Genomic DNA, 26,875 nt, shown 5'->3' on the forward strand with positions numbered 1-26,875 from the left:
CTGCTTCTGTGCTTGACAGTAAAATAGCAGGCTAACAATGATATATACACACACACGCACACACACACACACACACACGCACAGCACACGCACAGCAGCAACTGACAGGGAACCTCATCAAACCAGCTTTAATGAAGTCACTTCTCCCAAACAGAAGAGTGGAAGAAAGGAGGAGGGCAGAAAAGGAGGACAAGGTCGCCTGGATTGATGACGCTCATTAGCCTAATAAGGTACTTTAATGAAGCGGGCCCAACACTATAGAGTGCCACAGTCTAAAGACACACACACACACACCTCACTGGGTTTTGCTAGTTTGTGTTTACACGTGAACATAGCTATTTGTGTATATTTCTTTCACAAGCAAATACCCACACACACACCACAGCATCGACACATACATGAACTGTTCTCTCAGACATACTAAAACATATTTATCACTTCATTCTCACAGACATTTTCACACACACACACACACACACACACACACACGCAGGCACACACACGCAGGCACAAACAAAGCGCTAGATGGAAACACACTCACCTCTCCTTCTGAGGACTGCAGGAGGAGGTCTTTCCTACAGGACGCCGTAAAGTCTCCCACTCCAGCATTGACTTCCACCCCTCTGGGGGCCTCAAGGGTCAGGGTCCGAGTCGGCGACTCCAGCCTGAGAGCCATAAACACACTTTAGTCATGCTAGAAGCTGTGGGAACCCACCTGCAGAGACATATATATAGTATGAACAGGAGCCTGATACTTCTGCTACCATGAGAGTATTACCACAGGATCAATAACGAGTTGACTGCGAACAAGGTTCTCAATCCCCCTGCTGCTCAATCAAAAGCAGCAGAAGACTGTGGTTGTACAAGACTCCCTAATTCAATGTTTAGTCTGCAATAAAGACCTCCGTAGAGTTACATGAGGTTAAACATTAAACGACATGCTGCCTCTTGAATACACAACTTGAAACTGAAGAGTAAATCAGTAAGTGCTATTTTGTTACATTGTACCCTTTTGAACTTCATCAATCCAGTTGGATTTGGATGACTCAAGATATGTGAAAAGGGTTGACTGTCACAATTACTGCAGGTAGATATATTGGATAAAAAAGCCAGTAAGATATCATCCCCTTCATGTTCTTAACAAATGTAATACTTTTGGAACATTTTATTAAACTATCAGGCGTATCTATAGCTGCCTAAATGATCAGATTCCGAAGGTGCTCAGTGACATATTTGAACCTCTCAGGGTTTCTGGCTCAGCAACACGAAGTCATTTCGTGAATTGTTCGCGGCCCAACACATAAAGGCCTTCAGCTTAGGTTGGCTTAGAGTGAACTGAACATGCTGACTTCTCGCTGACTTTTATTTGTCTCATTTCTCATCATTTTACTGTGGAGCAACTCTTAACTTTGCCTTTGATGAAAAACCTACAAGAATGAATATTAAGAATACAGAACTGTTATACTGCACTGCTCCAAAGTGCTCCGGCCATGGTTGGCATCACTCCCCTTGGAGCGCAAGGGGTCAATAGCCAAGGCCGCGACTCAAAGTTGAAAACAATGCGAGATGATTAAACAGCTTGGTGGTGTTAGATAAGCACATTGCTTCGCTCACGGGCACGTTGGCAAGTGAAATTAAATAGAGCGCTTCCGGCAAGGCAGACAGAATTACAATTTATGAAGTGTAAGTATAACAAATTAAACAGCACGCTCACAACAAATATCAAATAAGAAAAAAAAAGATGCTTTGCTATAACGCCACTTTTCCAGAGAAGCTTTGCTCGAGGGTACTTCAGAAAGTTGCTTTCGCATCCCCGAATGAAAGGTTGAAGGGACGAGCCACAAGGGTAGATTAACTGAATTTATAACGGGCGTCCAGTCCGTGGCCAAACAGAGACATAAACAAGTGTCAGTGCCTCAGCCAAAGGAGTGATCGCACCAAGCTTCCTCTGTTAACGTCCTTCACTTCAACGATGGAGGGAATGTGCATTCGTCATGGTCCCAGCTGTGTCATTCCAGGTGTTTCTTCTTGTGTGTCTTGTGGACACCCTGTTTGTTTTCTCTCTCACTGCCTGTGTGTGTTCGTCCATCCTGTCATCAAGCTCTTGCAGTATAATTATCCCAACTCTTCTCCAGTCTTCACCTAATTGTTGCATTCCCCAATGTGGTACTAAAGGAGTACTGAAACGCCAAGCTTAAGCTCATTTTCTCAGGTTTTCCTGAAAACGGTCTGACCCTGTGTTTACCTGTGCCTAAAAGCTCATTCCCTTCCCGTGATCTCTGTCTGCCTGCCTCGCCCAGCACACACCAGTCTGCCCCGCTCAACCGTAAAACTCTCCAAACCTCATCTCACTCTAATAAAACTGCACTAAACAGTTTCCATTATTTGTCAGAGTTCTGCTTTTGGGTTCAACATCAACGCAGCACAGGCCCTTTGGTAAATCATAATTCTTAATTTCAGTGTTTCCATCTGAAGAAGCAAACATTAGCAGACAGGAAAAAGCTCCCTTGGAAGTTGTTGTGTGTGTTTGGGTTCCCCCGCGTAATGAACATGCACTCAGAGATATTTCTGCCTCAACATTGCTCATTTTCTGCTGCTTTTCTTTCCCAGGGTGTTTATGCTATTGGAAAAAGAGATTCACCCCGAGAAGCCATTCAATTGAGTGTTGCGTCTTTAAAATATGGCTTTTTAGAAACACCAACTGATTGACGAACTTAATTTCATTAATTCCAAATCCGGACTCATTGGATTTGGACTTTTCTTTCACTAAGTTGCAACAAGCTGAAGAAGAGCATGACGACATAATGCCACTTGATTTCAAGAAAATGCTGGAAGCGGGTTTGCATCAGAATATTGTCATCTCATCCTCCTAATTTGCTACTTTTATTTTAATGAAAATGGACGTTTATGAGTCTGTATCAGACTAAATGACGCTGTGCAGTGCACTTTGTTCAGTGTAACGGAAAGACCTTTACAAATCAAACCATTTATTCAATCAGCATGTCTGAGTTTGCTGTTTGTCAGAGCTAACTGTGGTATTTATTCTGGGTTGAAGGTAAAGCTACCGGAGGTGTAGAGGAGTCATGTGGTGGATTAAAAGGTGAGGGAAGCTACACGCTGCTGTGCACTGAGCATCCAAGTGATAACAAGTGTGCTGGAAGCAGACAATTTACATTGGGCCTGTAAAAACAGTGCGTATGCTGCAGCAGTCAGAGGTTAGGAAGAGGAGAAACAAAGCCAGAGACAGACAGGCGACCAAACAAACGTGTCCTATTATTCATTTGCATGTCCCCTGGTGACATAACTATGTCACCAGGGGACTATAATCCCATACAAGAGCTGGGTAACTGCATTGAACAAATCAACAACTGGATGTGCCAGAATTTTCTTCAATTAAACAAAGATAAAACAGAAGTAATTGTTTTTGGTACCAAGGACGAACAATTGAAAATCACCGCTCAGCTTCAGTCACTGATGTTAAAACCCACAAACCAAGCCAGAAATCTAGGTGTAGTTATGGATTCAGACCTCAACCTGAACAGCCATATCAAGACAATTACAAAATCAGCCTACTATCACCTGAAGAATATATCAAGGATTAGAGGACTTATGTCTCAACAGGATTTGGAAAAACTTGTCCACGCATTTATCTTCAGCAGACTGGACTACTGTAACGGTGTGTTTACAGGTCTCTGTAAAAAGTATTCACAAGTATTCATATATATATATATATATATATATATATATCAGTCGACAAACCAATGGTTGACATCATAGTGACTTCTCATATACAGCCAATGCACTCACGGAGAAATGTAATGAGGAGCAGGAGGGAAATGTAAGTGTCCGATTGGGAGATTCTGTAACTTTTATGATGATGTCTTCAATTCCTAACCGCAAGAATAAATCAATTCCGTCACTGTCAGTGTAGTTGGCAACAGAAAACCCAAGAAAAAAAGCTGCTGTGTGATGCATTGAGCATGACCAGGATGAATGGGCTCCATAATAAAATTGGCATGAACATCGATTAACAGCTGAAAAATTGGGTTTGCGGTTTCAACTTGATTAACTTTGGATAATTGATGTGTTGGATGATAGTCTGGAGGCCAGTGTTAATGCTGTGTACTTTATTACGGCTCTGTGAATGATGATGTTCTTAATTTATGAATGTGTCTGTGGCTCGTGTACTTGAGGTATCAGCGAATACCTATGGGCCTCAGAACTACTTGTTAATTTAGGGATTTGAGGACAATAGTGTCTTAAAAATGTTTTGGGAAACAATGGGTATCCTCAGCTGTAATTTGTGTTTAATTATGAAGAGCAAACGTTAAGACGCCAACACGCTCAACTAAGACAATGACTGGTAAACATTACCTGCTAAAAATCAGTATGTTAGCATTATTGATGTGAACAAGTTGCCATGTTTAGATTAGCATTGAACCCAAAGCACCTTTGTGTCTAAGTGCAGCCTCACAGAGCTGCTGGTATTGGCTGTGGACTCTTGTCTCGTTCGTACTTGTTAGTACAAACAAAAGTCGCTTTAGATCTCAACTCTGGTTAAAATGTATATATATTTGAGATGAATGACTCTTTAATAATATACTTTAAGTAGATAAGTAAGATATGTCAACACTGGTCAGTCCACCACTTTTGTCCAGACTTAATTATCTCAACAACTATTAGATGGATTGCCATTCAATTTCCCACAGAAATGAATGTGAAACACGTTTGTGGTTTCAAGCGAAATGTCTCTACAACTATTGAATTGTTTGCCATGAAATTGGATAGAGACATCCATGTCCCCCTCATGATTATTCATAATGACTTTGGTGATCTTCCTACTTTATATTTAGTGCCATCATTTGCTCAAAATTTAATTTGTCCTATACTTTGGTTCATCAAATACTTACAGAACTAAATGACATTTCCATCAGCCCCAGCTGTACTTTGTCTTAAGCGCCAAGTGACACACTTTAGCACACTAGCAGGTTAAACTAAGATGGTGAACACTGTAAACATAACACTTGCTTACTATCAGTATTATACCATTCTCTTTTTGAGCAGGTTAGCATGTTGAAATTAGCATTTAGCTCAAAGTGGAACCCCAGCGGACTCTTTGTCCTACTAAACTTTCACAAACACACTCACACACAAGGAAATGTCCGTATCGCCCACTTTCAGTGACCTGAGGACCATATCTTGTGACGATCAACTGTTAAAGTAAAACCCATGAAGTTCTGCAAATGCTCAGTTTCATGTGTATAGTATTTTTAAGACACACATAGACAGTCATAAATACATATATTTACACACAAACACACACACACACACACACACACACACACACACACACACACACACACACACACACACACACACACAAAGTTTCTGGTCAGGCCTCTGTGGGGTTGTGTGTTTCTCATGGTGCAGATAGCAGGAGTCTGCAGCCGAGCTGTTATCTTTGCAATTCATTATTATTTGAGAAAAATGTCTTCCCTCCGTCTCTGCTTCCAATTTTTACATTATTTCTCTCTCTCTCTCTCTCTCTCTCTCTCTCTCTCTCTCTCTCTCTCTCTCTCTCTCTCTCTCTCTCTCTCTCTCTCTCTCTCTCTCTCTCTCTCATAGATCTGTTTTGACCTTCAGCGGCGACAAGGCCATTTTATAACATATTTGTCCAACCTGACAAGATAAGCAGGGCAGAAATACATCAACATGAAATGTTTTTTTTTTAATCTCAATTCATTTCTAGTGAAAAACAGAAAGAAAGAAAAGGAGGGCCTAAGATATTCAAAAAGAAAGACAGAAGAATGAAAAGACGAAGAGAGGAGACAAATTCCTGAAATTTCATTTTCACCGTGTGATTTCATATCATAGTTTAATTTTAACTCCAATGTTGTCATAACTGCTACTGCCGACTGTATTCACTTAATGGGTTACTAATTTGCATTATGTTTAAAGACTACATTGGTGTACGGGGCTTCTGGGGTCAGTTTGTAGAGTTAAAATATAAAAGTGTTCAATTGACAAACACTTGGCCCTGAAGTTGGACCTAATCTCATCTAAACCTATTTCATTTGTGTTACTCCTGCCTGCATTCATCTGAGGGTTGCTGAAAAAAAAAGCCATTACAGTTTTTCTCGATTGCTAAGACACATTTCTTGAAACGGTCACCCATTCTCTCAAAACTTTAAACACAAAACCTCATCTTCAAGCACTATTTACAAAACTTCTGAATCCTCTTGCTGTAATTCTTGTTCTTTGTTGATATGAACCTGCAACCAGTAACATGGTCTATGACTGTTGCTCGAATTTCATCAGATATTTCCACTCTTTGTCTTCCTCTTCCTATTCGTCCTCCTCTTCCTCTTTCTTGCCCTCCTCCTCTTCATCGCTCACCTCACATGCGTGCTTGTCCTTGTCCTCTCATTGTTTCTTCTATCCATTCTCAGACTTTCTCCTTCCCACCTTCAACCACCTGTTTGCTCTCTAAACTGGCTAATATTGGTTGTGTCACATCAAGTGAAATCAATTTTGAGTGATTGTGTTTAATCGATGACATGTGTTCTCTATTTGTATTTGATTGTTGCCACTTGTGTTTACCAGTATGGATGACATGTGCATTCGAGTGCAGAATGTGTTTTGAGACTGAGAATGTGTTTAGAGTTTTGCAGAAAAGTCTAAGTGAGATCTGCAAATTGTGTTTCACCATGTGAAACAGTTTAAGGTATTGACAACAGACTGCACAATGAGCTAAATGAGTTCAGGCAACTGAGAACTTTGTTCAGCCAATGGGTTTCAGTGTTTTAGCAATTGAAAAAAACTAACTTCTGCTTATGCGAAACTGCCTTTTTTCCGGCCGACATAATCTCTTGTACCAGCAGGAAAAGCACAGGTGATAGTAATAACAATAAAAACGACTCCGTTCTATTCAAGTATTCCAGAGAGCAGTAACAGTGAGCCAGCATGCAAATACCTGGAGCCTGTAAGCGAAGCAGCTAAATGGAATTCAGCCCTCATTCGTTTCATTATCTACACTTGTGCTCGTCCTACTGCATACTAAATCACAGTCCTTTTGAGTTACTTTTTATCGCATCCTGGGCACTCATAACTCAAATTCTGTTCCAAGAATCTGAAGGAACATTTTGCAAACACCATTTTAAGATTCTTTTTGTATTTGAATTTTTATTTTCCAGCTCCCGATGTGGCATTTTGGCTGCAAAGGCCAAGCATCATTTTTAGAATAGTGGCTTGTGACATTTTAAACAAATACCATATAACCAAAACATCAGCTTGCTCAAAGTCATCTTAGAAGTGGATGAGGTATTTGATGTAGTTTATATTTTTCTTACCTCTCCTTACCTCAAAAGTATCCTCATTCTTCACTTTCAGTTTGTTGAAGTGAAGCCCGACTGTATAATTTTGAGAAGCTGATGATTTTGTGGACAGTCATTGCCTTACTGTGAAGCACATCCAACACATCCACGCATCCTCTGGAAGCTGTTAGGGTGTATATGGGAAGTTGTGCAAAAAAGATCTACCTGGAAATGTTGAAATCCGGGCTTTTTACTGTGATTTATATTTCCCAGAAGACTTGGCTGACATTCATCCTGCCCTTTTCCTCGTCAGAACCACCTTATCGCCACCTTGCCATTTGGGACGCAACCCTTTAACCTTTTCACGCTAAATGCTCCGTCACCTGCCCCGGTGCCCCCGGTGCCACCGTCAAACCACCATCCATGAGCTCTTTGAAAACTTTTTAAATTTTAAAAAGTGGTGGTGAGTGATGCATTGAAACAAGGCCAACGACAGGAAAAGCGACGGCCTTTGACTTTTAAAGAGTTAAATCAAGACAGAATACTGAAATATGGCATTTATAAAGCATCCTGTGTTTTGCAGTGAGACTGCGCCATGAATCCTGCAGGTGTAAAAAAATAAAAAAAATAAAAATAAAACTGAAAAGAGAAAGCCTTGGGCTGTTTTTTTAAAAAGTTATAAAAGTCCCTACTGAGTTACTGAGGTGAGACAGGAGAGAGTCAAGGTACATTAGAGGTTTGCGTTTCTGGAAATAATTTGTGTGTGTGTGTGTGTGTGTATGCTTGTTGCATTTGACCTTGGATATTAATAAATAGTAGGAGTAGTAATATGTTCATCTGCAGTCACTTTATCTCACACTTCTCACAACAATTTGTGTGTTTGTGTCCTGCCATAACATCCAACATCCCGTACATCTGTTCACCTTTACACAACGCACTGCTTGACAAATGCCTGAGTTACTCCAAAGCGACGTTCGGAAGCTCCCGCTGTCCTCCTCGCTGTGAAATGTAGCCGAGGAAATGGCTAACGGCAGAGTGCGTAAGGAGAAAAAAATGTCAAGCAATTTCATGCCTTTGTGCATCCGATGGGGCGCCAAGCTGATAATTGAATCAGTAGCGAAAGACTAGCTTCACTCTGCCGCAACTGCAGCCATTTCACTCATTGTTCATTGACTTCGTTTTGCTAGAAACGGGAGGAACACATGTGAAAGTTCACAATATCGTGTCTCGTCCATGGGTGAATATGGTAAATACACGGTACACCTTCATCTGACCAGCACATCTTGTTACAAAATAACCAACGTGTTCTGTTGTCTGCATCTTATTACTTCAAGGCTACATCACTTGAAACCTTGACGAGGTTTGATAGTGTCACTTCTGACTGACGAATCTAATTATTACCTCATGATTTGCATGTCAGTATGTCATTTAAAATGTCTGGAACGTAAAAGATTGGAACGATAGAAAAAACAAAAAAACAAACTAGAACACCGCCATGAATCACTATTTCTGTGACAAACAGAGGAAAGATAAGGGATCCAAAAACAAACAAAAGAAAATTCACATGAACAAATACAGGCAAACGGAGAAAGGTATACGTGTACTTGCTTTACTCCTAATTGTAGATACGAGGTCAGAAAAAAGCGGGGCAGTCTATGCTTTGCTTCATTAGCATTGTCTCAGTATCCCAGAAAGCTGCCTGACAGAAAACACATCTGAGCAGAGAAACATTAGGGCTTCTTCACAAAGACGATAAAAAGACGACAGCCCATTTTTACCCATCTGCTGCTCACGCCTTGTGTAAATGCAACATCGCTTTTTTAATGATGTGATAAGGAGCAGAAGCTGAAAAACGAACCCTTTTCAGGTGTAAGAAGTCAGACGTGAAGATATTCATTTGGTAGAAATGCTACTCAGCAAGCTCAAAAGTCCGCTTTTTGAACAAGTTCACGTTGGCAGACTTGAAGCTCAGTGTGACACTGGCGAGACATATCTTCCTAAGAGGCAGCAACGGGACCCCGCTGCATAAATGACATCTGTAGTGCAACTGCATTGCACTCCTTGTTCTTTAATATGTCTTGCAAATGGTGTTATCTTGTATTTTTTTTAAAGATTGGATGAAACGATAATGATCTCTGTGGGGAAGATGGGTATTTGCAGCAGCACAGAGAAGGATATAGATAAGAATATAACAAATACAGAGCACTAAAGATGATTCGATAAGTAATTTGCGCAGCAGAACATGCTGGGATTAACACAACAGATACAAAGACAAGACACTGTGTCCTTGCACAGATATTTACAGTTTAGAGGCGTATATGCAAGTGTGCAACTTTAGCAGGTGCCGTTTTTGGTAACACAGATGGAAGAACATATGTTGGGAAATGAGATTGTGAATGTCTCTCCGCTCCCATAAAAACTGATGAAGTGCCCCTGGGAAAGGGACCTAACCTCACTGTTCCACTTTAATGTACAGAAACCACTGCCACCGCTGCATTTTGCACTGATGACATGAAATAAGCTTGTGTAAAAAAACAACATAGGCAGCATGAATCAACAACAGGAAGCATAGACTGAAATAAATTGAGTGAGTATTTTGCATTCAGTCCAGGTTACGGTATTTTATGAGAATTTTCTCTTTTTTTATTTCCTCTATAGTTATTTATTTTGTAACCAAAGTGTGGAGAATACTTCTTGCTGGCCCTTTTTATGAATTATGCCCTTTAATACATTCAACTGTAACTCATCTTACAGCCAGTTAGTCTGTCCAAATTGAGAATGAAAAATGAAAAATAAAACATGTTTCATTGCTTAAAGCATCATTGGTCTTATTTCAAATAGGATTGCCACTTTAATTTGTTGACTGTGTGTAAGTGTCGGTTGAGCATGCAAATGAACAAATCTGTGATTTTGTTAAGGGCAAGTGAATACAGGCCTCAATTTAATTAGTGAGCGTGTTTCCAGAAACTTCTATGTCTTTCTAATATTTCCGAGCTTTGTGGTGCATATCAGTGGAAAGAGGCATCCTTCCTTTAGGTTTTAATCAAACTTTATCAAAGAAAGATTTCTGTGATACACAGATGAACAAATGAATACTTGTAAAACAAAGGAGAGGAGGAACCCATATACTGTAGAGTCCTTCCTCTGACCATGCACTCTATAATCATGTTGACTTCCTGTTTGATCATACTGAATCCTGTATAATATTACCTTTGTCTGAATAAAACCTGGCTTCTTCTTTTTTGATGCAAAAAAGGGATTTTCTGAGAATGCTAATTTTAGTGTAGGTCAAATACAAAAGCTACAAGATAAATTAGAACAATATGTGAAGATGAAGAGTAAAAGTTAAATGTCCTCATCTCTCAAATTCACAGAATGAACCGGATCTCCTCCCTAACTCAGATGCACATCAGAGAAAAACAACAGCCTCTTAACTCGTTCCGATAGGCTAAAGAACAGTTTTGTCTCAAAGGAACACACTGCCTTCGCTCCACCTTCATATCACCAGAGTGCAGCCTCCGCCTCCAAACAAGACGTGCCGAGTCCTGAGGCTGGCTCATTCGGCCCAATCTCCTGGAGAACAAGATCTGAGCATTGAAAGTGTGACATTACTGTAGAGATTTTCGTCTGGTCAGACTGGGATGACAAAATTGCCACGACAGTGTACAGTAAATGTTTCAGAAGTGGATTCCTTCCTCTCTCCAGTAGTCAGACCACGAGAGAGGAGGAAGAAAAGAGAGTGAACCAAAGGTACAGCAGCTACAAAGATAGATAATATAGTTCACACCCTCCCCCTAGTGGACACAGAAAAGAAAGGAAAGAGGAAATATGATGCGGCAGAAAGAGAGTTTGATCAGAGTGGGGCAAGAAAACCTAAGCAGAGACAAACATAAGGATCAAGATTATCTCTATGCTTTTCTCCATTTCTTGGCCTCATTGCCTTGCCCTCCTACGGTCGTCCTATCAGCGTGTCCGCCATTCCTCCTCCTCTTCCCTCACCTCCTGGCTGGATTCTGGTAAAACTCCTGTGTTTGTTTGAGTTTTTAAAATCCTAATCCAAGTTATCCAGTGAGAATCCAGATTTCATACAAAGCCATTTTCAAAATATGAGAGAAATGAAAGTTGATAATGGTCTTGATAAGTTTTACTGCAAATTCTCACTGTTTGTTTTTACTTTCCCGCCTTAAATCTCTGCCTTTAAGTCACATATTCTCATAAATGTCTGCCACAGTACAGTTTGCTGTTGCCGGGTTTGGATTGGGAGCATGTCTATGTGTGCACACGAGGTGTTTGAAAATCTGCGAGTGTGTGATTTCTTTGTTCTCTGATGTTATTTATCTGCTGTGATTTCAGTGTCTCGCCAAAACAGCCTGTAGCCATTTGTAATAGTCTTTACCCGCAGTGGAACAACTGGCTCAATTGCAAAATCTGACATTAACAGACGTCTATCTTTGCAACCCACACTCAGAAACACCCAACAGCTGAGTTCACATTCGCACACACACACACACACACACACACACACACACACACACACACACACACACACACTTATATTTACACAAGGAACAGATGCGTTGCAATATGTCGAGAATGCTGAATATTAACCGGGTGTTCTTCTCACATATTTCCCCTCAAGATGTGTACAAAAGCATCCAATGATAAACAGCAGTTGATAAATAACTAATAAAGATAAACAACAATCAACAAAGACAAACAATGACAGAGCAACAACGTATACAGTTTACTGAGGTGTCATTCCAAAGCTCTGTGTACCAATTAAAGAATCCCTCTAATCACACAGTGACTTGTGGGAGCACTTTGTTACATTGGAAAGGAGACATCAACAGCAACATGGTGAGCGCTGCACATGTTTACAGCAAGCATTGTCCTTATTACACAATTAATACCACTGTTGGTATTACATTTTAGTGTGGAGCATGCACAAGGATTCCCTCTGCAGTGGATGTTTGACAACTTAGCACTTGGTGAAATTTAGGGTAAGATTTAGGGTAAGAAAGTAACACTTAGAAAGCAGAAAACGGGATGAGTTTATTTTACAAGCGTTTAACCAAAGTCTATCCTTTCCCATTCCCTAACGGGCCTTAAACATAGCTCAGGAGGGACTGAAGGTGTGAATCCCAATCTCTAGCTTCAAAGTCCCGCCCTACCATCGATCCAGACCATCGACCGAGGACTTGCTTGCTGTACTAAAAGGCAGCACTTCCCACTGTAGAAAAATATGCTGCCACTGAACATAAGACAGTTAACAATTCTGTTTCCCTAAAAACATCTTCATCTTGTCACACAACTCACAGAAAGTTTGCTCGTTAAATACTCAAGTTACGTAGCAAAAGCAAGATAAAATAAGTCCACAAGTCAAAATCGACTAGGTTTTTATAGAGGACACGAACAGCAGTCTCCTGTGTGAAAGTCCTGTGTTTGTTTGACCCAATCATCTCATACAGACGTTACAGGATGCCACGGTGCCGTGGCATTGAACGTTTCGGGCCACGGATCAAGCATCAGTCTTTGGTGAGTTTGGACTCAGAACGGTTTGAATATCTGCCGGCTGTGTAAACATCACATTATCAAGTATATTTGACCTCAAATTAGGATGTTGCGTAGTAACAATTATCAGAACAAGGGACAAGAAAGGGAAGAAGAGCATCCTGACCAGCTCTTCCCCCTAAAATCTAGGACACCTCTTTCCAAACGTCGACATCTAAGCAAAAGTACTACTTTAATGAGTAGAACATGGCAATCTAACAAATACACAAAAACACACACAGAAATTCAGATACATTATGGATCGTTCCCACAACCGAGCTTGCTTGTTACTCGCTTGCCTTCCCTCTCCCTCTTTGTTCTCAATGATTTCCCTGCGTGTCTAATCAATATGAGACAGAGCAGAGCAGGGCTGATTGTCCTTGTTGTACCAAGGAGAAGGGAGGTGTTAGATGCATCAAGAATCCAATCGCAGGACAGCAAATTGTAGGAAAGTTACTGTGCTTTTTTTAAGGAGCTTGGATGTGGTTTTGGTTCACCTGACTGGTGACGAATCTTATATTTGATAGTAAAAGTTGTAAATATTTAGAGTAGATGGTGAATTTTGCAAAAAAACAGGCAAAAACCAGAATGCAAGAGATCTGCTTTTGTTTAATGGGAACTCGAGTGGGAAGATTTTCCCAAAGGCACAGTTCAAAGAGAATGTGGCTCTTTCTACATTTTAATGACTTCCAATACTTTGACACAAACCCCAACTTTTTAATCAAAAAACAGCTCGGGGCGGGCTTACTCTTTGGGTTTTTAGAAGCTAATTAGGTGGTGCACTTCCATCTGGCTGCTTCACAGAAAAAACTCCACTCTGAGATGCCTTCAAGAATTGTGGTGAGAAGTGGGCCTAATTGATGACATTGTTTCTTTTAGACATTGGAGGATTGTAACCTCAATCAAAGCATGAATGTGAAGTATACTTCTCTCATGTTTTAGGTTCATGGCATTGTGGATCTTTTGTTAAACCTCTGACTTTGGGCAACTCAAATACTCAAGATAATGAGCGCGCCATGTGCTTAGAATACATATTTGTCTACGCTTCTTGTCTGTATCCACTGGTATGTAGCCGAGCAGAAATGCTGTGAAATATCATTAGTGAAAAACAGGAATACTAAGTGAAAAAAATCTATTTTCTGACATCAGTTGTTTGGAAATTCATTACAATTTTTCCCAATCCCTACTTCAAGGACTCATACAATGTTGTCTGTAATTGGGTACAATTGCAAGAACTCGTAGGAACCAAGAACCATTAAGTCACATTAGCACTTTAGTCATTTAGAGACCTACTCCAGAAATACATGTAAAAAAAAACTTTTGGTCCAAACTTTGAATCAGAAAACTACAGCCGTGCATTCATTAAATAGCAGGTTAGGACGAAGAAGGCAATATAAAGTACGATGGAGGTAATGGAAGAAACAAAGTTCTCTCTAAATGCTTTAATCTACGCAGAGAGGTCAGTCTTTTACTCGCTGGGATGGAGAGACGAATGACAGAAACAAGGGCAAAGCAGGATGCCCTTAATTTAGTTGAAAGCATGGATCTCTCTCTCTGTGTATACGACTCTGAGCCCTGCTGGCTATCGTTCTTGCTCTTCAATCAGCTGCTGTTTTACACCTGGGACACCAGGTGAATGAAATAAACAGCAATTACCAGCCCAAGACACACCAGCAGCACTGAGGATCCCGACCACTGAATTAGACAAGAGAAGGACAGAAGAAAGGGACAAAGACAAGAACAACTGACTCCATCAAAGCTTCTTCTAGGGGATGACCTCACTGTGGGATCTGTTTTAATACTGTAGAGGGAAAGACACAAGGACAGAGAACACAAACACATTCTCCTTTGACTGTGTGACGGTTTGATGTCACAATGCTAAGCTTCTTGAGATGGTGAGAACAGAAGCTACATGAGTGCACAAACAAACCCAGTGAAAGAAAAACACATGCTCATTAGGAGTAGTACCCTGAGGGAGTAGTTGTTGAGGGGAGGGAGGGTCAAACACATTCCCAGTGTTATAAATTGCTTTGTGTTTGGGGTTTTCCACTTGGGAAAGAACAGATGGATAAAGCAGTTCTCCCCAGACAGTTATGGGGGTTGATCTAGTGGTAGAAATGAAAAACTCTTACATTTCACCACTGAATTAAGCTAAAAGAGGTTTGCTATGTTCATGAATTTGCTGAAATCCATGAAACATTTGAGAATGTTAGGGAGCAGATTAAAATAACAGGCCAATTCCCCAAAAAATCAGCCACACGCAGTTACAGTAAAATAATTAGCGTCTATATCAAATACATGAAATACAATACCTCAAATACATTAGGATGAACAAACTAACTAACAACCTCCTGTCATTTACGGATACGGATACGCTGAACATTTGGGCAAATGCATCCTCGTGTTTGGAGGAGAGTATGAGCCATAGCGTCCAGTAGAGGGCTCTTCTTGTGCTTATGGAACTAGGGTTACAATACAGTAACTATTGTCACAGATATATATATATATACACGTTGCACTGTGTTTGAATGATTATCTTTTTTGTGAAAAATAGTGGTTTCTTCTACTAAGAAACATTTTACATCTGGCACACTGTATCTGAGGAAATTATTATCCCGATGTCCCTTTTCAAACTTTTACCCGACAATATTCAGCCCTTTCTAAATAAAATCTGTTCCCATGCCCCTGAGTCTGATAGGGCTCCCGGTTCCTCATAAACTTTTTTTCCAGACGGAAGGATAGATAGATACATGGAAATGGAGCGAGGGAATGTCAGGGGGCACAGAGCACAAATCCTTCTCCGATGCCCTTGCGTGAGGGCTAACTCTCCCTCGGGAGCCTCCTTATGACCCCAGGACTTGGATAGAGGGGAAGGAGGCACCGAGGGAGGGATAAGAGGATGAAAGAGTGAAAGGAAACAGGGAGATATTGACTGCACAGCAGCTTGTATCTCTCTGCTGTGGAGCCAAGCATCAGATGAAGTTGGAGACCTAAGGTAACCCAATGCCCACTATAGCGCAGTGTGTTGATGCTGCAGTTTGAGACTCCTCAAACTTTTTTGGGTCAGTTCATTGATTTCCGTGTCTGTCAAAGTAGTGTTGCCACTGCGAAGCAGTCACGGACTACAGTGGTGTGCTGTCCAAAAATGCTAGAAATTCAAAGACTCAGGCACACTTGTGTATTAATACCTGTGTAAGAATCATGCAGAAATAAATAATAGAAAATATATAATCGCAAAAGTGTTTATATTTGTGTTCAGTGTATATTAGCCCCAGAAGACTACTGTGGTCTTCCCAATACATCTCCAGATCTTAAAACTTCATCAGCAAACAATCTAAAAAGTATTAGCAGAGAGAGAGAGAAAGGAAAGTATTCCAAAACAAGAATTGTGAAAAAAACACAATAAACCACAGCAGTCAATGTTTATTCTCTGAGTCTATGAATATTAAAGAAAGCCTGAAGTTGGAGCCTTGATACACACACAACACACAATAATGGCAACACTCAACAATCAAAGGTTATGCGAAGACAACATGTTTTAAAGGTCTGTTTATGGCTCAATTTGTCCTTGATTTGGTCAATGTTGTTTAAAAGCTGGTTTTGGTCTTGATTTATATCACTCAGGGCTGAGCTGTGGTTTGATTAAAGCCATGTTCAGAACGAGCACTGCCTGGACAAACACAGGCTCCTCACCCATTAAACAACTACTGTGTTGGCACAGTGAACGTTTTTCATTCCTGATGCCTGTTTTTTCTGTTTTGCAAATTCATACTCATATCCCCTGAGACAATATGTCTCCAATTTAGCTTTTTATGTCTAGTTATTATTGTTACCTTTTCTAGTTTACCTAAGGCTGCATTCACACCGTGTGTGGCTTCTGTAGTTAAAGTGCTGCCTCGGCCACATTTAGTGATAATGAAAAGCAGTTTTATCGCTGGAATCGCTGCTTCTACCAGTAAACTGTACCGACAACTACAAACGCTGCATCCATCAGAGAAACAGCTGCTACCAACTTTTCTACAGCTACTTCCTCCACTTTCAGTCAGTTAGTTGTTGTTGTTGTCCAACTGTCATGAAGGATTCTCTAAGATCTTGAGGTGCGCTGCTTAAAAAGATGCCAGGCACAACACTTTTTCTCCAAAGCGACTGCTTTCTGTCTGCCCCCCGGCCACTCCACGTACACTTTAAAGTGGAAAAGCAGTTTGACAAAAGCTGAAGAGTGTGAACACGGCGTTCAGTGGCGATCGCACTGAAGGCTTTGAAAACTAACGGCATCGCCGTCCTGGAGTGTTCTCTGGAAAGCAGGCTGCCGAACACGTCGTTTCTGTGCTACTATACCCGGTTCTAGCTCCCTGTTCTGCATTCATGTCTCTTCAGCTTCTGAAAGACTCCTGGAGCTTGATGATAAAAATCCTTACTGCATCCCTCTGGTCACTGTGAGTGGCACGTTAAGCGTCTTCAAGCCTGCCTCTATACTTCTACTTTGACTGAGAGGGAATGCAAATACAAAGGGTGCGGCAGTGCAAATGTTATTTTTATAAGATTGTGGAGTTTGATTCTTCAACTTGCCAAGTGTTTGTTCCCCACATTCAACTTGCTTGGTTCGTGTTTGCCCAAATGTGACTAAATGTAAAATGTGTGATCCAATCTGACTGTATTGACCTGTATTTCCACGTGTAAAGTGCGTGCCGTCTATCTTTCTTCTGTTTCCCTTTTCCCTCTCTCCCTTGCTCAACGTTAAACTGTAAGATAGATCATTAGCTTTAAATGGACTTCAAACCGCTCATTACATGTCCCATTTACCTTCACTGCATAACGCTCTACGTTTCATAACGAGACAGAAAAAGAATGGGGAGATGGCGGCAGAGAGAAGAAATGTACACGTGGGAAGATCTAGACAGAATGAGAACGACAAAGACAAAATTGCGACTGCGAATGAGAGAGTTAGTCAACAAGAGAGAGAGCTAGGAAGTGGGGAGATGAGGACAAAGATACCACGAGAAGAAGGAGACAGACAGAAAGATAAAGCGTTCCAACCAGAAAGGGATTACAATCTTGGGTGAATAAAGTGCCTGCGAATTCAGAAAAGAGAAGATAACCTGTGCTTAAGTTTTCCGTATTAATCCAATCTCTACCAGCATTGTGAAACATCGAACAAACCTCATATTAAAACTGGAAAAAAAATCCTCGTGATAATGACTCGGCTTCAGCCCGTTGTTTCTTTCCCTCCCATTTAACAGCAAATGACTGACGACAGACAGGGGCAAGTATCTCAAGCATGTAATCGCCTTTTTATCAGTGTTATTTTTCTATTGCTTTCATTAACCCTGCAGCAGGTGATGCAGTGGAGAGGTCAGTGCAATATGTGTGTGTGTGTGTTTCACTTTATGCATGTCACTTGCTGTTCTTGATGTATTCATACGCTTGCACTGACAAAGCTGTGTGTGGGGCGATAGGTGGTCTCACGTCATGCACGCCATACATTTGTATTTTAATGCAGGTTTTAATCCATAAATTCCTTGCGTGTGTCTGTGCACTTTAATGGGTGGGTTGTACTTAATGCGTTCTAGCTGTGTCAGTGTATTTATTGGATGAATTTTGTGCGCATGCATGGTTAATATAATATTTACAATTTAACTGCAATAATTCGTTTTATGTAACTCCACAGATGTGTTAATGATATGAAACAGTCTTAAACACGATGAAAACAGCCGTTGTCGTGCGTTTGTAGCAACAGTCACTGGAGCGCTTCCCTTTTTTCTTTGCTCACCTTCACCGCGGGTTTCCTCGCCTTGCTTATCTGCACTGACCCGTCCACTGACCCAATGTTCTCGCTCCTCCTCCAGCCTGTATCCTTCCATCCCCACCTAACTCCACACCTCCCTCTATCACTTCTCGGTTTCCTTCAACTAATCTCACTCAAGACGCCTCCTCCTCTCCTCTCCTTTGATCCCTCAGCATGTATGGGGTCCTATTTCCTCTACTTTCCATTTGCTTCACTTTCAACCATTCTTTTGCCATGCTACATACAAGACATGGGCAAAACATGGGCAATGAGAATGAAGGTCGTGGGAATACTTTTAAACTAAAAGAGTGGCACACATGGAGGGAGATAGCTTTGGTTCAGGCAGTACTAACTAGCAACCATTTGCTTAAATTAAGTATCAACTTGAGCAAAGCAATTTATTCAATGCAACAAAAACAAAAACAAAAAATCGACTTCAGACCCTGTTAAGGTGGCTGTAAATGTTTTAGAGAGGGATAAGCCATTGATGGCGCAGCTAGCAAGCTGATTACATGTATGATTGAATCAAGAAATGAAATGCTCAAGAAGAGTATCAGGTAACTGTCTTTCAAGTTCTCACATTTAAAGATTCATAATGTCATGTGGTGTGATCAGCCTATGTCTCGCAGAAAACACACACACACTTTTTTACTTGACAAGTGGGCCTTTTTACTTCGGTTCAACATTTTAAATGTCCCCATTTTTCCCACAAAAGTGGCTATTTTGCGCACACCAAATGCTTTCATATTTTTCTGTATCCCATTATGTGCTGCTGCTGCTGATTTAATCTATTCTTCTATACACTAACTTCCATCCCCTCGTCCTGAACTCTTTCCCTCTGTCACCCTTCTCTGCCCCTCTGTCTTCTTTTTTTTCTCTATTTTTTGATTCTCCTCTTCATCACCCCTACTCCAGCCCTGTGTCGTCTCCCTCTATCCAGTCAATTATATCTCTTCCTCCTCTCTTCGCTCTTTTCTCTTGTACACATGCATCTTGGTTTCCTCCGTCACCTTGTCAGCTTTGCCTCTCCGCCTCCCTTCCTCCCTCCCTGTTTGTGTTTTCCTCCCTGGCCAGACGCTACTTCAGCTAAGTCCTGTCAACAGACAATGCCTGAATGAAGCTGAGACATTAGTAATGAAGGAACCACACACGTGCATGACAGACACCCAGCACACGCTTCAGGAGAGGGAATGTGGAGAACAAACATACATTCAGCTGATGTGATCCATCCTATTGCAGTTACAGGAAAACCCACAGTCTGAGCTATTGCAATTGTAAGCACCTTTAGATCAGACTGAGCTTAGCCTTCGTTATTGAGGAGCTGCCTATGGTCACAAGTACTCTGTTTCATACCTTCCTTTTTTCTACCCAAATTGTTAGAAGAAAATATCTACAACAACGTTCCATCAGTTATCATTTGGACAAGACTTGCCCTGATTAGCTCACAACAGTGTGAGGCAACTTGGTCTGATGCAAACTGTGCCTCATAGAATTCAAGTACAAGCTGAAAAGCCGATAAAGCCTTCCCGTAAATAGGAGAAACCGAGCATACACCGTGCACTACATGTGCTCAGGTGCTTGTATCAGTGGAAGGCTCCACTTGGTTAAAGCCTGACCCTTATACACTGAAGCCCAGAGGTGTTTTGTTCCCTCTGTCAGGCCTGTCAGGCAGCCAATCAGCAGCATACCCGTGTCTGCAGTGAGCTGATTATACATCTTTAGCACACTGTGCCACATGACTGGCTAGCTAACTCAGCAGTTCACATTTTTACTCAACAACATACTTTTTGTTTCTCCTAAAATTGTTATTTGTGGTGTTACTGTCGCACAAATGATTCACAAGAACCACAATTAAAATATTAACAACAAAGGGAACTTGTAAAGTGAGTCAATGTGGCAGACTGCACACACGCCCACTCACACACATGCAAACCCGCACAATCATTTAGAGTACTTACTTTAGGTCTTGGAAAGGTTCTGCCCTGACGTGTGATGTCTCTACGGAATGGCTGAACACCACCCCTTCATTCCCTGTAGAAAGAGTAAGAGTGGATGAAAGGAAGGAAAGGAGTGAACGCCTGCACATCATTGCATCATACGTCTATTGCTGGAGCGGAGGCAGACACTTAAAATGTGTGTCACGATGCTTCTGTGTGTCGTATAAATTATGTTTGAATATTTCAGTAGCAATAAAAACATTTTATGTTCTGTCTCTCACTGGAAGACAGTGTTGACTTTAATCAAGCATTCAAAGTAATCATAATCTTTCCCCAACCTTAAAGTATTTTAAGAGACTTTGAACTGCAAGCCAATCATACATTTTTGCTGATGCTGTACAGGAATAACATTCCCCCACACGAATACACATTTTACTAATGCAGTATGAACATAATCGTTGGTAAAAAAAAGGTTGGCTCTGCTATAATGCAGTGCTTAACCCCCGCGTGTGCAGCGAGTGCCCCTGCTTTAGCCTGCAGCCCTGAACAGATGCTCCAGGAAGCGCTGGTCATGGCTCCCGCTGAGACCGTACTAAGCGTGTTACAACATCAGCACTGCTAAAAATGTAAAACTGCACAAGAGAACTTTGCTCATTGGCAGGATCAACGGTGCAGTTGTACATCCAAAGGACCACAACTTGGAGGTAACTGATGCCGTTATTAGTTGAAACGCAGTTTTCTGATGAGCTCATCTAGATGAGCTAGATCAGAGGATATCCGGTTAAAACACATCGGTGATGCTGTTTTGCCAATATTGTTCTGTGTGAAGTTTGCTGAAGTTATCTCATGTAGCCGGAAAAAGCCTTTAAAATGCTCCATTGTTTGTCTGTGACCGGTCATATGGTCACTTAGCTTACCATATGTTTTGCTTTAATGAAAACTCAACCACTAGCATTTACTCCTGGTGTTACAGGAGTAACAGGCGCATCACAAATTGGGTTTTGTGTGTTCTTGGAAAATAAAATAACAGAACTCGTGATGCATTCAAACACGGACACAAATAAATGCACACATATACAACTCATTCCTTTTGATGCACTCAAATTGAACAAGAGATAATAAGTAAATGAGAGCGAAAAACAAATATTAATAGTGCACCAAAACGTCACTTCTCTCATTTTACTTAAATTGCTTTGTCTCTTTTTTTCCTCTGCAATTATGCTCACCTGACTTTGCTCAGACCTCTCATGTATCTGTCTCTTTTTTGGCTTTCTTCCTCTCTTCCTCTTTCACTTCCCAATGTATCTCTCACTTGTTCGAACCTTTTTTTATTCTCGATTCAGCACAAAAATTGCTCTGCCTGCTGACCCAAGTCTTGTATGGCTGCACTAATCAGGAGCACTCTGTTTAACAGCCTACAACGTGTGTGTGTGTGTGTGTGTGTGTGTGTGTGTGTGTACTGTAAGCCGTGTGCATCCTCAAGTAACCTCGTTTCACAAATTAGTCTGAGCCCAATGTGGAAAATGAGCGTAAGCTTGTCATAACTGTGACTTCTACAGTGATCTACAACTTATGTGTAGCTTTACCATGAGGCCCTGTTTTACGCTGGTATGATTGATACTGCCCTTTTAATCACAATTCAGACAGCGATAAAAGTTATGATGTCGTTATCTGTCAGATATCTGAACGCAGAATTCATTTCACTTCAGGACAGCATTCTGAGTGGCAGACAACAGACCTGTCTCGCGCTGCCTTATGGAAGTCCTTACTAATTCATCTGTACTGCAAACACATTTCAGAGGCATGACAATTGCCTATATCAAAGGTAAAAAAAAAAATGCTATGTACTTCATAAGCTCTAGCAAATGTGTTTTCTTCTTGATAAAACATGTAAACATTCAATTATTTACAATACAGAATTGTTAACAACCATGTTTGCTTGTGGTTTATTCTTCCCTGCCTTTGTTGGCACATCGCTGCACATCTTGGGTCGGTACCACAACCTGCTGATTGGTGAAGTAGTGTGAAACCACTGGCAGGAGTATTGCATCACCCACATGCGTGCATTGCGCATTCTTGTGCACATGTATAAACACCACGTTGGTCATAGTATATAGTACAATTTGAGTTGTACAAGTTGCGCGTACCCCTACCTGTGACTCTCAGTTTCTCGGTGCCGATGCTGATCTCCTTTTCGTCTGCAGAGAACAGAACTCTCTCTCCATCTGTACTCCTCACCTCAAACCTCTGACAGTGAGCCTCCACCATTTCTGAACCTGTAGAGGTGGGAGAGAGAGGAGAGAGAGAGGGGCACCGGGTGAAGAGTTATAACAGAGGAGCATTCGAGGCACATAAAAGGGGTCATCTGGTCGATGGTTCTTACAAAACCCTTAGTGCACAAAGGTTTGTATTGAACAACCACAGAGAGATTTGAACTCTGAACCCCCGCTGCGTGGGTAGGTTGTGTAATACACACGCTGTCACAGTGAAGATGAATTGCAAGCTGGGACCTTAGTGGTGACATGTTGTAATTAAAAGTCAAACAACAGACATGGCCACGTTGTGTTTGGAGTTGGTATGGTCCCTGTGAAACTTAAGAATTCAAACTTTCACCTTCAATTACATTTTCCTTTATGATTTTACCCGGAGGACAAAAAAAACAACGTCCTTTGAAGAGAAATGCAGGGTGTGACAAAGAAAAGTGATGAATCATTGTTGTGGACAATATTTTGGACAAATTGCATCGTTGTTGAAGTGCTCATTCTGAAAGATTAAAAAGGAAGTTATACATATTTCTGAATATATTTATGAACAAAGTGTGTTCTACAACACAAAGACAAAATAAAAAAGAGTGAACAGATGGAGAGAATTTACTCAACTATGGCAATCACCAGAATAGATCGTATTGCAATTATATCCATTCTCAGAGCAGACATGAGGCTGTTGTCTTTGGCGATCTGATAATAAGCGACTGATTGTTTTGTTTTGTTGCCGATTACAACAACTGAAAAAACATTGTAGATTAGTGGCTGGTGCCTTTTCAAGAAAACATTGGCAGTGAGATTTAAAAATGTATGAAATTATTTTTATGAATCTACCAACAGTGTTGCCAAATTACCAACAGTGGTCTTGTTAGTCTTCTCATTTTGTGATTTGGACTGTTAGGTGCTGCCATGCCAAAAGAAAAGTATCTTTCTTCACTGTCTGGTCTCCCAGGCTATTACAAGTGTTAATTAGAAAGCCAGAGTGCCTTGTCAGTAATAATCAAACTTTATTAGCAGCCATCAATCTAGGATTAAGCAATTTTTCTCATATCTATCTCTCTCTCTCTCTCTCTCTCTCTCTCGCTCTCTCTCTCTCTCTCTCTCTCTCTCACTGTCTTTATCCATGTCCCTCTCTCCCTCCTTAAGCCTCGCACTCCTTCAGTGACTGTGTGAAAAAGCAATTGACATTTGTGTTGTTAAAGGATCACCCGAACGCAAGGTGTGTGCATTTGCGTTACAGATGTAAAAGGAGGGGGGAGGGGGGGGGGGGGGTCGAAAGTTAAAGAAAGGGGAGAGTATGGACAGAGGTGAATGAGAGAAATAAAAAAAAGAGGGTTTAAGTTCATGAAGTGGCTATGAAACGAAAGTGAAGCTGGTATAATTTGGAGATGTGCTGGTGCTGGTTGCTGTCACAGACATCTAACTTCTTCTCTTTGGCTGCTCGGCTCAGCAGCTCGCAGTGAAGATTTCCAACATGGGTTCAGGTTCGCACATTTCCAAAGATTTGTTTTATTCACAGACGTGTCGTCCTTCCTGTCGTCTTATTCGAGGTGTATACACGATTCTGAAACAGCAGGAGGTGTGTTGCTTCGATGATAGTGACAACTGCAAAAACATAGTCTGAAATGAAGGTAACGTACACACCAACTGTAGAAAAAGAGCAGCAGCATCAGACAAAGAGGTAATAGAAGACATTATGAGACTGTTGATGGTGTAATGACTATTTACAGAAAGAGACGACTGCTGATACAATGATCTGTTCGTTAACTAGTATTATGACTCAATCTTCTCCTTTGCACTGGGGCTGTAATGTGCAATTACTTAAGAATTGTGCCTATGGCTTTAGCGCGAAATTGAAATGAACCTGGGAAGAAAAAAAAAAGTGTTTATGGGATGAACAGAAAGCAATTTGGTTCTCTATATGTGTGTGCACACACCAGCAACAACACGATGAGACAAAGTGGCCAAAAGTCATTTGTTTAATGGCGGAAACATCTCCGCTGAGCACTTTTGCTTCACGCAAATGAAGAGTGATGTGGTGTAGCAATGGAAAATTAAACCATAGATGTGTTCCCTTTGTGTTTTTGGAATGCTTTACAACTTCTTTGGAGTTTAGTTTTAAATGGATGTGTCAGTCAGTAATCCTCTAAACCGGGGATTTATAATAAAGGCTTATTATAGCCGTAGTCACTTCGGAAATGTTTGTTCTGTTAACACTGACAAACAGTGAAAAGAAGAAAGCACAAGAAGCAGGGAATATCAAGACTCTCTGCAGCAATCCGAAGGAAAGTTCGACACTTTGAAATGACATTACTCCATCGTCAGCAACATGAGAAGTGGTTTTGTCGAATTATAACTGTCTGATCTTTTTAGTTTCATCTCGTTAGCGATCTGCAGGTAGCTAATGTTAATTCTGTGTGAATTAAGTGCTTTTGGGTAAATTAATTTGCCCCTGCAAATGTCTATCCCACTGATAACACCGACGTAATTCTGCTGTCACCAATAACAACAGGACTCCTCGTTAGGCAGACATGTTAATAGATGCACTGATTTAAATAATCACTTCCCGACAGGATCAGCCTCTGTTGTCACAAGTGCCTCCCTCAGCAGGATTTTTTCAGTAATGATGAAGCTTTAAGAATATCTCACTGGAAAATAACCACTCAAAGCTTATGACATGAGCCATTAGGGTGCCCTGCAGATATCACAGGCATTGCAATGTTTTAAGCATGGTGCCAGAGCTCTGTGCTTAATTTCTCACCACTTCAAAACACAAACACTGCATTTCATTTGGGATAATGAATGCATGCTTTGCTCACGTTTGCCTACATGCTCTGCTGTCACATGTTCATTTCTGATTTTCATGGTTCACACAAAAACCCTTTTGGCAACTACAGCTCCATGCACATCCCTGCTTATGAATGCAGTTATGCCATAACACATTTGTTGAAGTTGAGGTCAGTTTCTGCAATATCTCAAATTATTTTCTTCATTTGGTGAACAATAAACTCATGTTTTAACACCATCAAACTTTATCACAGCCTGGAATCCACTGTCAAGAAAGTGAAATATGTATTAACCAAACTGCAGACAGACAAAGCAACAACGACCACAGTTGCTGTTGAACACAGCGGAGCATTTAACAACTAAAAAGCCAGGAATTGGTGGAAACCAAAACAGCACTTATATTAAATATTGGAATTACATGTATCTGGTGTCCAGAGACATGGCGTTTGAATGAATGCGAATGTTGCTTTGTGTCTGCTGGAAGTGTATAAAGCTAATTGTTTGGATGGGTCAAAGAAGTAAGGAGGTTTACACAGACGGACAGCTAGGAATTGGCTATTACAGCCTCGTAGAGGTTTCTATTACATGTTCAAGGGCACATCACAGTCAGTTTGGATGTGGAGGCTGGATAAAGTGCTTCTGATTCACTTCAACAACTGTTATCCACCAAAAGCATGATTCCCTGAACTACCCTGCCCCTGTCACTTAGGTATTTATTGCTTCTTTTCATCACACTTTTCAATTAACTGCCTCTGTTAGATGGATCCTTTTCTTGTTCTTGCGTCTCAACTTCTGAATATGGTAAAAGAAAAGAAATAATTCATTAAACTTTTCACATACTTTAATGGGATTCTCCAATTTGTATTCTGTAATTAATGAAAAGAGGACATTAAAAGGGTGCTTGTTTAATTTTTTCACGACTGAACATTAAAGCACTGAGGCCATAATAAAGTTATATGGGTTTGTTCTCCTGGTTTTTTAATTTGCGGCTTTAAATGAGGGCTTCTAGCATGATGGGACATGACTCAATACGACACAGGGTTTGGGGGATAGGTACCAAAAAAGAGTGTCGGCTTAACCACGTAAACACTGCATGCATGGCTGATTTTCCCAAACAGGTCAAGATGAATTTGAATTAAAATCAGCTTCAATGTGCTTTGTGAAGTGTCTCCCCAGCCCCCTCACCTTTCCTCCCCTCAGCATCCCTCTCTCACATTCCTGAAGATGAGAGATCACAAG

The 26,875-nt window shown here is 41.0% G+C and overlaps 1 protein-coding gene across 1 annotated transcript in view; it reads right to left on the reverse strand.

The window, feature by feature from the left end:
• LOC306784161 (zeta-sarcoglycan-like) overlaps nucleotides 1-26,875 on the reverse strand; it is a gene marked incomplete at both ends in the record, with an annotated part of 259,793 nt that overhangs the window by 16,297 nt on the left and 216,621 nt on the right. The window contains 3 exons of the mRNA XM_079278014.1: nucleotides 542-665; nucleotides 20,607-20,679; nucleotides 22,739-22,861. Coding sequence (XP_079134140.1) covers nucleotides 542-665; nucleotides 20,607-20,679; nucleotides 22,739-22,861 — 320 coding nt within the window. The remainder of the gene's footprint in view (nucleotides 1-541; nucleotides 666-20,606; nucleotides 20,680-22,738; nucleotides 22,862-26,875) is intronic.

This window comes from Melanostigma gelatinosum (assembly GCF_949748355.1).
Source record: "Melanostigma gelatinosum genome assembly, chromosome: 11".
Lineage (NCBI taxonomy): Eukaryota > Metazoa > Chordata > Actinopteri > Perciformes > Zoarcidae > Melanostigma > Melanostigma gelatinosum.